This window comes from Mustela erminea, chromosome 9, assembly GCF_009829155.1.
Source record: "Mustela erminea isolate mMusErm1 chromosome 9, mMusErm1.Pri, whole genome shotgun sequence".
Lineage (NCBI taxonomy): Eukaryota > Metazoa > Chordata > Mammalia > Carnivora > Mustelidae > Mustela > Mustela erminea.
This window is the reverse complement of record NC_045622.1, coordinates 37,867,869-37,882,414: the sequence shown is the minus strand read 5'-3', so window position 1 is coordinate 37,882,414 and position 14,546 is coordinate 37,867,869. Positions and strand designations below refer to the sequence as shown.

The 14,546-nt window shown below is 47.2% G+C and overlaps 1 protein-coding gene across 3 annotated transcripts in view; it reads right to left on the bottom strand.

Moving 5' to 3' along the window:
* Positions 1 to 14,266, bottom strand: part of VSTM5 (V-set and transmembrane domain containing 5) — a 44,115-nt gene extending 29,849 nt beyond the window's left edge. For all 3 annotated transcript variants that reach the window (XM_032359163.1, XM_032359164.1, XM_032359162.1), the window contains exon 1: positions 13,741 to 14,266. In XM_032359163.1, the coding sequence (XP_032215054.1) occupies positions 13,741 to 13,831 (91 nt within the window). In that variant the 5' untranslated portion in view covers positions 13,832 to 14,266. The remainder of the gene's footprint in view (positions 1 to 13,740) is intronic.
* Between the last annotated feature and the right edge of the window lie 280 nt (positions 14,267 to 14,546).

Below are 14,546 nucleotides of genomic sequence, written 5' to 3'. Positions count from 1 at the left end.
GCTCACCTCCTGCAGCAGAATGAGGTTTCAGTGAGACAATACAGGTGGGGAGCTTAGCATAGTTTCTAACACTTGGTGATCGCTCAATAAATAGCAGCTAAAATTAATGAAAATTCTTTGAAGAGCCATGGAGCTGCTCACTGAGGTAGTGAGCTCCCCATCCCCAGGGGTGTGTAAGCAGAAGCTGGAATCAGATCTGGGATTGAAGCCGTATATTTGAGACCAGGAGCTGGCGTGTTGGTGGAGGAGCCTGGTTCTTCCAGTCCCAAATCACATAGCAGGTATAGACTGGAATGGGCATTTGTAAATCTGTGATTTCCTTGTGGAAGTGTGTTAAGACCTGAAACTCCTCTTGGTGGAATTCCTCCTGGAATCTTCCTAACAGAAGCAAGAGCCGCCCTTGCTGGGACGCTGAACTCTTCTGAATAGCCATGGGCTGTATGACTCATGGTCGGGCCTGGACCAGTGCCCAGTCTGGGGAACTGGAAAGTGGGCTTCTCAGGCACCTCTGCAGGTAATGTGTGTGGCACAGAGGACTAAGGAAGAGACAAGATGCGATGACATCCCAATAGTTCTTTGGGAATTTTTAGGATGACTAAAGGCCCCTGGCAGAGGGGTACAGAGCAATCACAGGATTCAGGCACACTCCTGACGGGGTACCACAGTTAGGGTATGAAGTTGCTCCTTCAGAGAGACTAAAGGGCCAACTCCTCTTCATCCTGAAGATTTTAGTTTAAACATCACTTCTTCCAGGAAGCCTTTCCTAATCTCTCAACACCCAGTTAGGTTCCCAGCCTTGTGTGCCCATAACATCTGTTCCTAGCAACACACTTACCCCAGTCCCTTGTAATTCTTCTTCTTCTTTTTTTTTTAAAAAATTTTATTTATTTATTTGACAGAGAGAAATCACAAGTAGATGGAGAGGCAGGCAGAGAGAGAGAGAGAGAGAGAGAGAGAGAGAGGGAACCAGGCTCCCTGCTGAGCAGAGAGCCCGATGCGGTACTCGATCCCAGGACCCTGAGATCATGACCTGAGCCGAAGGCAGCGGCTTAACCCACTGAGCCACCCAGGCGCCCCCTTGTAATTCTTGATGAATGGCTTATCCTTCTAGATCAGCTGTGAGCTCTGAACCCAGGGGTGGGTCTGCTTTCTTCGCTATTGGCTGTTGAATCCCCGGGGCCCAGGTCAGTGCCTGGCCCTGTGGGCTTTTCGTAAGCACCTAATGGAATGAATATCTCTAGGCGAGTTCTTTGACTGCCCTGAGTCTCACTTTTTACCTGTAAAATGGGTGCGAATTGCACTTGTTTGCAGGACGACGTGGGTCCAGAAAGTCACCTTTGCAGTACTTGCTGCAAAGCACGAGCTCAATACATGGCCACACACAGTGTTGTCTTGTGACTGTGATTAACAATCAGAACAACTCAGGACAGACTGGCTTTTCTGCTCTTCCGTCGGCTGGAGGCTATTCTAAGTGATCTTTCTAGACCACACATCTGGCCGTATCTCTGCTGGGTCTGCTCTCAACTCACTTTTCCATCCCCATCTCAAGACTTTGCACCACCCAATTCCAGTTCACCAGACAATGGCCCACTCTGGGCCTCTGTCTCCTCTTTCTCAGTGGGGAGACCCTGCCTGCCTGTCTCAGATGTGTGCTCCCTTGAGGCCCCTCCTCCGCCCCACCCACCTCTGCCCCTCCAGGGGCACAGTTCCCAGACTGCTGTGTGTTCACATTAGAGGAATGACGCTCATCTTCCTGCTGGAAGGAGCAGGTGAGCGCTCCCAGGGTGTGATAGGATGGGTGGACAGCTCCTTCAGGCTGGGGCTGTCACAGTCCCCTTGACCTGAAGGAGTGAGCTCTGGTTCCACAACCCCTGAAATCCTGGGCCTGGTAGGTGTGGTTGACGGCAACAGGAAAGAGCGGGTCTGCTGTTCTATTTCTGGGCATTGGCTCCCAAAGGGAATGCGATCCATTCCCCCGGAGAGCCTGGGGCAGGGATCTGATACAGGTGCAGAAGGGGAAATCATCAGGGGAGCCTCACGTAGGTCCCCTAGTCATGCTTGGTGCCAAGGGACCCACACCTCCCTCCTGAGTCTCTGGCTCCAGGGTCAGGGCCTATCAGAGGAACTACTCCAGCACCTTCCACCTAAAAGTCTTCCCAAGCTCCATTCTTTTACCTGCTATAGAACTTATAAGATGAAATAAGAAGAAATTTAATTAAATTTAACCAAGTTTAACTAAAGAACAGTCCCCCTGGGCACCTGGGTGGCTCAGTGGGTTAAGCCGCTGCCTTCGGCTCAGGTCATGATCTCAGGGTCCTGGGATCGAGTCCCGCATCGGGCTCTCTGCTTGGCGGGGAGCCTGATTCCCTCTCTCTCTCTCCGCCTGCCTCTGTCTACTTGTGGTCTCTGTCTGTCAAATAAACAAATAAAATTTAAAAAAAAAAAAAAAAAAAAAAGAACAGTCCCCCTGCTACTGGCACAAAGGGAGAAGAGATGGTAAAAGTGTGTCTGTGTTTATGATTTCCCCTTGCTCAGAACTTTCTCCTTCCTTGGCAACCTCCTACTCGGCCTCCCAGGCTCACTGTTCAACTTCTAGAACTCTTACCAGCTCCAACCAATGGAAGAAAATCCCTTTCTCTGTGTCCCCAGAGCCTCTAACATCGAATCATCAGGCTGGAATCTGATTTTGCCCCTGGGCCGTGTCATCCCCTACAGCCAAATATCCTTGGCTGTGGGCACAGGGCATCTCACACAGTAGGTACTCAGGAGCTGTTTTTTTTTCTTAAAGATTTTATTTATTCATTTGACAGAGCGAGACACAGTGAGAGGGAACACAAACAAAGGGACTGGGAGAAAGTGTGTTGGGTCCCCAATGTTGGATCCCCCAATAATGGGTCCGTGATTAAAGGAGTGAGACTGATACAAAGTGAAGGTCAAGCAAAGCTTTATTTTGCACCAAGCATGGAGAATCAAACCGACCAGCCAGGGCCACACCTCTTACAGAGAGCGCGACCCCTCCCTGCCTCACAGACTAACTTTTCGAGAGCAAAGGCCATGTGGTTGGGCCTGGCCACACACAAGTGGCAAATGAGATTGTAACACAGAAAGCTGCACAGTCATGCAGGTCACACATAAGTGACCAACTGAATTACAATTCACCCCATAGTAGACATTTGGACTAGCCTATCACCTTGGTGAGAATTGGCGCCCAAAAGGCGGAGCCCACACTGTTCCTGTAGCTAGGGAGACAGTATGTGGGCTCCACTGATTGGATGTCTCCACCTGACCCGACTCATCCCTGCATTCGGGCTCTGTTATCTCTACCTGACCTGACCCACCCTTGTATTTGGGCTTTGTTACCTGGGACTGGTTTCCCAGACTTGCTTTTAAGTAAGTTCCCCTAGCAGGGCAGGGTCAATTTAAGTTTTACTGCATAAACAAAAAATTTCAGTTCAGCCGAGGTGGGGCTGCTCTGGCTAAATAGGCCCTTACAAGAGAAGCAGGCTTCCCACCGAGCAAGGAGCCTGATGTGGGGCTCCATCCCAGGACCCTGGGATCATGACCTGAGCCACCCATGTACCCTTCAGGAACTGCTTACTGAGCAAACATAACTCCCCAGCAAAGCAGCCTTGTCTCCTACCCTAAGCCAAGTGGGAAATATCTATAGGTTTGTCAGGATAAAACCATGAATAAGACATAAGTGATCGGTGCCTGGGTGGTGCAGTCCGTTAACTGACAGACTCTGGATGTCAGCTCAGGTCATGATCTCAGGGCCATGAGATCAAGTCCCACATCAGGCTCCATGCTCAGTGCAGAGTCGGCTTGAGATTCTCACTCCTCCTCCCTTTCCCCCTCCTGCTCATGCTCTCTCTCTCTAAAAAGTAAATCAATAAATCTTGAAAGAAAAAAAGATGTCAGTGAGACTCAGCTCCACAATGGTGGGCCTCCTGAGAATAGAAGGTGGAAGAAACACGCACACTTTGTAACAGGCTCTTTCCCTAGGACAAGACTAAGGGAAGGGACCCAGAAATAGCCCAGTCCAGGGGCACAGCCTTGCCACACATTAGACTCACCCAAAGGAACTTAAATTCAAAACAAAGCAGTATGGGGAACTGCCCTTGGAGACACCCACTTCACTCTATAGAGTAGGTTGTGGGCGTCCTTACTTCTCACAAGCTCCCCAGATGCTTCTAATGTGCAGCCTTGGTGAAGCACCAAGCCAGCCCACCCTCCTTTCCATGTGCACTCAGAGGAGGAAGGTGCCTTGTCTGCATCCAGGGTTTACAGCCAGCACTGGGACTGGGACCCAGACTCTTCCTCTTCTGCTGACTAGGGATTCCCGGGGAAGTCTCCTGTGGGGTCAGCATGGCACAGGCCTGAGCTCCCCCAGGGTGCACCTCAGCACAGGGAAAGCCCAACATGCTTCCTGCACCATATGTGAAGGAGGAACATCCTGTGCTCCCCTTAGGGTCCACTGTATCATTCCCCTATGCCCATAGGGCTGACTGATGCATCCCCCGCCCAGCAAACCAGTGACAGGAGAAAATTATTTTCCAACTCTGAACGTGCCAGTCTAGCCTCTCTCCTACCCTCATTTCTTCTTGATAAATAAATACACTCCTGCCACAAGCCCATTTTCCAGGGAAAACGCAGGTGCAGGCAGACCAGGGTTCTGAATGCACTGGAGCAGGGAGGCTTAGTATCGGCAGGATTGTGGAGTGGGGTTTCTGCCAAGATCCTGGTAGATGCTTGCTAAGGCAGAAGCCCACTTCCTTTTCTGTTTTGTTGTTGTTGTTGTTGTTTTAGCATGTCTAGACCCCGTCAGGCCCCCAGAAGGAACAGTATACCTATTTTTTGAGTGCCTGCTGTATACTTAGGATCTCTTCTCCATCTTGCCCTATTGTATACACGTACTCCTATTTCAAGACTCAGCCTCACCTCCTTCAAGAAGTCTTTCCTTCTCCCCAGATAAGCTGCCTCTGGCTATGGACAGAAGCAACACACATCCTCTCAGGAAGGGTCTGACTTCGGTCCAGGCCAACAGAGATTATAGCAAAGCTATTGATTAGATACTGATGCATCCTGACTTTAGACAATTTAAAATATATTTTTTAAAAAGTCCTGCAGCGGGGACGCCTGAATGGATCAGTCCGTTAAGCGTCTGCCTTTGGCTCAGGTCATGATCCCAGGATCCTGGGATCAAGCCCCTCTTCAGGATCCCTGCTCAGCGGAGTCTGCCTCTCTCTCTGCCTGCTGTTCCCCCTGCTTGTGCTGTCTCACTCTCTCTCTGTCACCTAAATAAATAAAATCTTTAAAAATAAATAAATAAATAAGAAAGTCCTACAGCAGATGGGGCCATGAAAAGCAACCAAGCTAAACAGCAAAAAAGAAGAAAAATAATAATAAATGAGAATAGGTTTAGGGAACTCTGTGAAATCATCAAGTGTAATAACATTTGCATTATAGGGATCCCAGAAGGAGAAGAGAGGGACAAGAGGGCAGAAGACTTATTTGAAGAAATAACAGTTAATCTGGGGAAGGACACAGACATCCTGATCCAGGAAGCAAAGAGAGCCCCTAATAAGACTAATTCCCAGAGGTTCACATTGAGACACATAATAATTAAAATGACCCAAAGTAGGGGTGCCTTAATGGTTCAGTCAGTTGAGCATCCAACTCTTGGTTTTGGCTCAGGTCATGGTCCCAGGGTTGTGGAACCAAGTCCTGTGTAGGGCTCTGCACTCTGTGGACTCTGCTTAGGATTCATTCCCCCCTCCTCTCCTTCTGTCCCTCCACACACACACACACACACACACACACACACACACACTCTCTCTCTCTCTCTCTCTCTCTTTCTTTCTTTCTTTTTTTTTTTTTTTAAAGATTTTATTTATTTATTTGACAGACAGAGATTACAAGTAGGCAGAAAGGCAGTCAGAGAGAGGAGGAAGCAGGCTCCCTGCTGAGCAGAGAGCCCGATGTGGGGCTCGATCCCAGGACCCTGGGATCATGACCTGAGCCGAAGGCAGAGGCTTTAACCCACTGAGCCACCCAGGCGCCCCTCTCTCTCTCTTTCTGAAATAAATAAATAAAATCTTAAAATGACAAAAAAGTAATTGAACTTTTAATTTTAAAGATTTTTTTTTTTTTATTTGACAGAGAGAGAGGGAGAGATCACAAGCAGGCAGAGAGGCAGGCAGAGAAAGAGGGGAGGAAGCAGGCTTCCCGCCGAGCAGAGAACCCCACGTGGGGCTTGATCCCAGGACCCTGAGATCATGACCCCAGCCGAAAGCAGAGGCCCAACCCACTGAGCCACCCAGGCGCCCCTGAACTTTTAATTTTAAAAGCAGCAAGAAACACCAGAAAGTTTATAGTAGCAATGTCCACAATAGCCAAACTATGGAACCTAGATGTCCATCAACAGATGAATGGATAAAGAAGATGTGGTATATATATGTAAATGGAATACTATGCAGCCATCAAAAGAAATGAAATCTTGCCATTTGTGATAATGTGGATGGAACTAGAGGGTATTATGCTTAGCGAAATAAGTCTATCAGAGAAAGACAACTATCATATGATCTTCCTGATATGAGGAAGTGGAGATGCAACGTGGGGGGGTTGGGGGGTAGGAAAAGAATAAATGAAACAAGATCGGATCAGGAGGGAGACAAACCATAAGAGACTCTTAATGCACAAAACAAACTGAGAGGGGCTAGGGAAAGGGGGTAAGGAGAGGGTGGTGGGGTTACAGACATTGGGGAGGGTATGTGCTATGGTGAGTGCTGTGAAGTGTGTAAACCTGGCAATTCACAGACCTGTACCCCTGGGTCTAATAATACATTATATGTTTATAAAAAATTATAAAAAAAAATAAAATAAGGGGGAACAAAAGTAAAAAAAAAAAAAGCAGCAAGAAAAAAGAAAAGAGTTACATACAAGGGTAACTCCATATAGCTATCAGCTGATTTCTCAGCAGAAATTCTGCAGGCCAGAAAGAGTGGCATGATATGTTCAAACTGCTAAAAGGGAAAAACTTACAACCAAAAATACCCTACCTGGCAAAGTAATCATTCAGAATAGAAGGAGAGAGTTTCCTAGACAAAGAAAAGTTAAAGGAGTTCATCACCACTAAACCAGTCTTACAAGAAATATTAAAGGGAATTCTTTGAGTGGAAAGAAAAGGCCATCACTAGAAGTAAAAAAAATTGTGAAAGGGAAAATATTTCACGAGTAAAAGGGAGCATACGGCAAAGCAGTAGGTTAATCAGTTACAAAGTCATACAAAAGATTTCCCTCCACCATGCTGGCTCACACAATCTCTAAAAAACAAAACCAAAAACCATTCAAATGGAGGGGGAAAAAAAAAGTCAAGATAGCAATACTTTTATCAGACATTAATAAGCAATAAAATAAAGACTGTAGCAAGAGATAAAAGGACACTACATAATGCTAAAGTTATCAATCCAACAAGAGGATAGAGCAATTGTAAATATCAATGCACCCAACATAGAGTTCCCAAATACATAAAGCAATTATTAAGAGACACAAAGGAAGACATTAACATAATACAGGGATAGTAGGGGACTTTAACACACCACATACATCAATGGACAGAGCATCTAGACAGAAAATCAACTAGAAAATACTGGCTTTGAGCAACACATTAGACCAGATAGACTAATGAATATGTACAGAACATTCCATCCCCAAAACAACATCCCCAAAACATATTCTTTCAAGGGCACATGAAACATTCTCCAAGACAGATCACATAGTATGCCACAAAACAAGTCTCAATAAATTTGAGAAGACTGAGATTATATCAAGCATCTTTTCCACAACCATATGGAACTAGGAATCAATTACAAGAAAAACACTGGAAAAACACAAATGCCTGGAGGCTGAACAACATGCCCCTAAAGGATTCAATGAAGAAATCAAAAAGGAAAGAGGAAAAAAGAAATCCACGGAGACAAATACAAATAAAAATACCACTGTCCAAAATCTTTGGGACAGAGCAAAGCGGTTCTAAGAGGGAAGTTTATGGCAACAGGTCTTCCTCAAGAAACAAGAAAAATCTCAAGTAAACAATCTAACCATACATATAAAGGAGTCAGAAAAAGAAGAACAAGCCCAAAGCTGGTGGAAAGAAGGAAAATAATAAAGATTACAGCAGAAATAAATGAAGAAGACTGAAATAACAGTAGAAAAAAAATTAATGAAACCAAGAGCTGGTTCTTTGAAAAGATAAAATTGATCAACCAGACTCATCAAGAAAAAAAAGAGAGAGGACTCTATTAATCAAATCAGAAATGAAGGAGGGGGAAAAAAACAATCAACAACACTGAAATACAGAGAATTATAACAGAGTATGATGAAAATGTATATGCCACCAAACTGTACAGCCTAGAAGAAATGGATACATTCCTAGAAACATACATGCTTCCACAACTGAATCAGGAAGAAATGGAAAATCTGAACTGACCAATTACTAGGAATAAAATGGAACCTGTAATAAAAAAAACTCCCAATAAACAAAAGTCCAGGACCAGAAGGCTTCACAGGTGAATTCTATGATGCATTTAAAGAAGATTTAATGCCTATTCTTTTCAAATTCTTCCAAAAATAGAAGAGGAAGGAAAACTTCTAAATTCATTCTATGAGGTAATGAGATATTATCCTAATACCAAAATCAGACAGAGACACTACCAAAGAGAAAAAAGAGGGGAGGAGGAGAGAGAGAGAGAGAGAACTACAGGCCAGTATCTCTGATGAGCACAGATCGCAAAAATCCTCAACAAAATATTAGCAAACAGAATTCAACTATACAGGGGCACCTGGGTGGCTCAGATGGTTAAGCATCTGTCTTCGTTCGGCTCAGGTCACGGTCCTGGGGACCTGGGATTGAGTCCTGTGTCTGGCTCCCTGCTTGGTGGGGAGCCTGCTTATTCCTTTCCTTCTACTGCTTCCCCTGCCTGTGCTCTCTCGCTCTGTCAAATAAATAAATAAAATCTTAAAAAAAAAAAAAAGAATTCGACTATATGGTAAAAAAGTCAGTCACCACAATCAAGTGGGATTAAGCCAAGGATGCAAGAGCAGTTTAATATCTGCGAGTCGTTCAAGGTGATACATCATACTAAGAAGAGGAAGGATAAAAATCACATGATTATCTCAACAGATGCAGAAAAGGCACTAGACAAAGTGATATCTGTTCATGATGAAAACCACAACAAAGTGGGGTTAGAGGGAACATACCTCAACATAATAAAGACCATTCATAAAATCCACAGCTTACATCATGCTCAATGTAAAAAACTGAAAGTGTTTCCTCTAAGATCAAGAACAAGACAAGGATGTCTACTCTCACTGCTCTGATTCAACGTACTGGAAATCCTAGCTACAGCAAGCAGACAAGACAAAGAATTAAAGGGATCCATACTGGTAAGGAAGAAGTAAAATGGTCACTCTTCGCAGATGACATAATATTACATATAGAAACCAAAAAACTATTTGAATTGATAAATGAACTCAGTCAAGTTGCAGAATACAAATTAATATACAAAAGTCTGTTGCATTTCTATACACTAATAATGAAGTAGCGGAAAGAGAAATTATGAAAACAATTCCATCTGTAGCAGCACCAACAAGAACAAAATACCTGTGAATAAATTTAACCAAGGAGCTGAAAGACCTATACCCTGAAAACTATGAGACATTGGTGAAAGAAATTGAGGACAACACAAGCAAATGGAAAGATATACCATGATGGGAAGAATTCATAGCATTAAAATGTCCATATTGGGCTCTCTGCTCAGCAGGGAGCCTGCTTCCTCCTCTCTCTCTCTCTGCTTGCCTTTCTACCTACTTGTGATCTCTGTCTGTCAAATAAATAAATAAAATCTTTTAAAAAAATGTCCATATTACCCAAAGCAATCTACAGATTCAATGCAATCCCTATCAAAATGCCAAGAGCATTTTTCACGGAACTATAATAATTGCTCCTAAAATTTGTATGGAACCACAAAGACCCCAAATAGCCACTCGATCTCTAGAAAGAACAAAGTGGAAGGTATCACAATCCTGGATTTCAAGATATACTACGAAACAGTAAGGTGCTAGCACAGAAACAGACACATAGATCAGTAGAACAGAACACAAAGACCAGAAAGAAATACATGATTATATGGTCAATTAACTTACAATAAATGAGGCAAGAATGTACAATGGAAAGAACATAGTCTTTTCAATAAATGGTGTTGGGAAAACTGGACAGCTATACACAAAAGAATAAAACTGGACCACCTGTCTAATCATACACAAAAACTAACTGAAATGGATTAAAGACCTAACTGTGAAACCTGAAACCATAAAACCAAAGAAAATAGAGGCTGGGGACACCTGGGTGGCTTAGTCGATTAAGCATCTGCCTTTGGCTCGGGTCATGATCTCAGAGTCCTGGGATCAGAGTCCCAGGTTAGGATCCTTGCTTCTCCCTCTGCCTGCTGCTCCCCTTGCTTGTGATCCCTCTCTCTCTGACAAATGAATAAATAAAATCTTTTTTAAAAAGGAAAGAAAACAGAGGTACTAATCTCCTTGACATTAGCCTTAGCAACATTTTTCTAGATATGTCTCCTCAGACAACAGACACAAAAGCAAAAAACAAAGGATCAGGACTACACCAAAATAAAAAGCTTTTGCACAGCAAAGGAAATCATCAAAACAAAAAGGCAACCTATTGAAGATATTTGCAAATGATATAACCAATAAGGAGTTCATATTCAAAATATATAAAGAACTTACACAGTTCAACACCAAAAAAACCAAACAGCCTGAAATGTGTTCAGATCTGAACAGATCTGAATAGCCACTTTTCCAAAGAAGACATTCAGATGGCCAACAGACACATGGAAAGATGCTCAACATCACTAATCATTAGGGAAATGCAAATCAAAACCACATGAGATATCACTTTGCACAAGTCAGAATGACTAGTATCAAAAAGACAAGAAATAACAAGTGTTGGTGAGAATGTGGAGAAAAGGGAACCCTCATGCACCATTGGTGGGAATGTAAATTGGTGTAGCCACTGTGGAAAACAATATGGCGGTTCCTCAAAAAAATTAAAAATAGAAATATCACCTGATCCAGTAATTCCACTGCTGGATATTTACCCAAAGAAAACAAAGACACTTATTTGAAAACATATATGTACCCTTATGTTTACTGCAGCATTATTTACAATAGCAAAGATATGGAAGCAACCCAAGTAGCTCAATCTCATGACCCTGAGATTATAACCTGAGCGGAAATCAAGGGTTGGATGCTTATTCAAAGGAGCCCCCCAAGAGTTCCCAGTCAATCATTTTAAAATAATGTTGTTGGTGACAGATGATGACTACACTTACTGTGATTAGCACTGAGTAATGTATAGAATTATCAGATCAATATGGCATATATCTTAAGGTACTATAACATTGTATGCCAATTATTCTCAGACAAATACATAAATGTTAAAAGGAAAAGTCTTACAGGGAATGAAATATAGAGGCGTCCTCGGGTCCTGGTGATAATGGAGAAAAGGGGCGTCTCCTGACTGCGGCCTCCTCCCATACCAGCACGGAGTTCCTCAGATCTCCCGTGGAGATCGGAAATGGAGAAATCTGGATGACTTTCTGGTTGAAAGTCCTTACCCCTCCCTCAATCCTTCATTTACTCCTCCAAGCATTTTTCTGAGCACTATCCCTGTGGAAAGGACGTGTTTGGCCTGGGGCTACCCTGGCAGCCTGGAGGTGGCCCCAGCCTTCCCTGTCCTCTCCCTAGCACTGAACCTGCCATTCTGTGGGAGGGAGGCTGCTTTCACCTGCCTGAGGGCTAAACACGGAAAATTTCAATGTCCATCCGGACAGGGCTGGCAAAGTACAAACTAGAATATTTCTGTGATGACTAGGGGTAGCAGTCAAGAGGAAAGAGCAAGACTGCTGCTTGTCAATGCAGAGAGAGCTGAAAAGAAAATGTGTAAACACTAGGTTTCAGAACACCAAGGACAGCACCCTGCCTTCGGCACTCCTTTGCCTGCCTGAGGGCATGGCTGTGAACTAGTTTCCCCACGGTGGCCTGCCTCCTCCAGGAACACGTGCCGTGAGTGAGAGCTCGGCAAAGGCCTGGTCCACGAGTGTTGGCAGCATCTTTAGGTGTTGGGTAAGAATGGCGGCTGGAAGAAGTTTGGAGGGTTGAGAAACAATGGAAAGGCCACTGCAACGCCAAACACACCCACCACTTGAATGACTAACAAGGTTATTTCTAGTTCAATAGGCAGCCAGAGGTCCCTGTCCTATCCCAGCCCCTCTAGGTTTCTGAAATCTGCGAGTCTCCCAAGCTGGGCTCTGGTCAGAGCACGGTAAGAGTCCAGTGCTAGACTGCCTCGGTTTGGACTTTGTGCAAGCAACAACCTCCGCGTGCCTCAGTTTCCTCACTTGTGAAACAGGGATCGTGTAGCACTTAGAGGGTTGCCTTGTGGATTCGGGGATAAAAATCTTGTCGAGTCCCAGGGATGGTGAACGCACACGTGCTAAGTCAGTGCCAGCTCTTACTGTCGGTGCTCCCACCTCCCGTGGCCCCACAGTCCTTACCCTGAATCTCAGCGGACTCATCTGTAACACGGGAATGACAATGATGTTAATGATTAGATGAGAAAGAAAGCTGTGTTAGGATCTGTGGTTTGTGTCAGCGGGAGTTTGTGCCGCTGTGAGTTACATTAAGGCTCATCAAACTAGGGAGATTCTACGGCCGAGCCACCCAACGCCCACCACTCTGTGCGCAGTAGCGAGGACCACCTTCGGCCTGAGTTCAGGCCCCAATACCCAACCCCAAGCCCCCAGACTCCCTTTCTTCAAGAGGGTCGGCTGTGGGTTCCTCTGCGTGAGGGGAGAGGCCTACAGAATGTCCTGGGACCCGGGGAACCCTGCGGGAGGGCGAGGGATCCCCACCGTAGTGGGCGGGGTCCCGTGTACCCTTGGGGTCGGGGACACCTCAGCTGCAAGTCTGGTTATTCCAGGAAAAAGAAATAGAAAATACAGCAGAGGCGGCGGCCACCGGGCCGGGAGCCGGTTATCTCCCCGTCGGCTTCCGGCTCTGATAACGCCTTGACGGGCGGGGCCGGACCGGGCACCCTGAAGTGGCCCTGGGTGCCGGGCCGGGAGAGCCTCCACTTGGCCAGGTCCCTCCGCCTGCGGTCGGAGCCCTAGAAGAAGCGCCCAACCCCGGGGAAGAAGCACGTCCCCTGACACCCGGGGCCCCCGAGGTGGGCTAGGGCCTGTGACCGGGGGGGCCGCGACCCGCGGGACCAGCCAGCTGCTCCGCACCGCCCCCCCACCCCCCGCCACGCTGCGCCCGGAGCCTCCGGGTCGCCCCCTGCCGGCCCCTCCAGCTCCGCCGTCCGCCGCACCGCCCCGCGGGGCTCCGCTACGCCGCCAGCCCCCCTCCCGAGCTCCGCCGCAACTCCCCACGCCACCCCGCCGTACCCCGCTGCGCCCCGAGCCCCGCGGCTGCTCCACCGCCCGCGTCCGTCCGCTCCGCCCCCCTCCCGGAGCCCCGCCGAGCTCCGCCGCTCCGCGCTGTGCCCCGCGGTGTGTGTGGGGGGCCCGAGCCCCACAGCCACTTCTCCGCCCCCAGCGCCACCCCCGCCGGCCCCCGCCGGCCCCCACTGCTCCCCGAGCCTCCTTGCCGCCTAGCGCTTACTTTGCAGACACCGGGCTGCGGCCAGGAAGAGGGCCAGGAGCCCCAGGGATACGCCGCGGTTCTTCCTACTCCCGCTCGCCAGAGGCCTCATGAGCAATCCCTGGGCGGCTCGGGCCGGGCATGGGCGTCCTGCGGCGCGGCGCGGCCGGGCCCGGCTGTGCGCTGTCACCGCCGCGGTGCTGCTCCCGCCCGCCGCCTCTGCCCTCCTCCCCTGAGTCCGCAGGTCCTCCAGGGCCAAATGCTGATGAGCTGGTTGTATTGTGGCTGAGCCAGTGGGAAGAAGTGGGAAGGAAAGAGGAGAGACAGAATGGGAAGCGGTGAGAATGCCCACACTCAGAAGTAAACAATGGCAAATAATGAGCCAGTCTCCTTCCGTTCACACCCAGTTCACTGGTATAGATTCCAGATTCGGCTGGATGCTGGACGCTGGACGCTGGATGCTGGATGCTGGATGGCGGGAGGGAGGGAAAGTACCAGCTGTTGCCTGAGGACCAAGAGAAACGATCATTATAATGGCTTCAGGGTCAAGGAGGCTTTTAGGAAAATGAAGGGATAGCCTGGGGTGGAGGGGTGAGAACAGGGGACAACAAGGGAGCCTCAGGCTCGGATACTAGTGACACCCATCCACCACCCATCATCTGCCCATCCACCCATCCACCCATCCATCAACCAACCTTCCCTCCATCCCTCCATCTATCCAATTGTTCGCTGACAACCTGCCTGCTTGTTTGCACAGGGCCTGGCACATGATAGATACTCAGAGAGTACTGGGGGAATGTTTGAGCCAGAGAGTGAGTGGTTCAGGA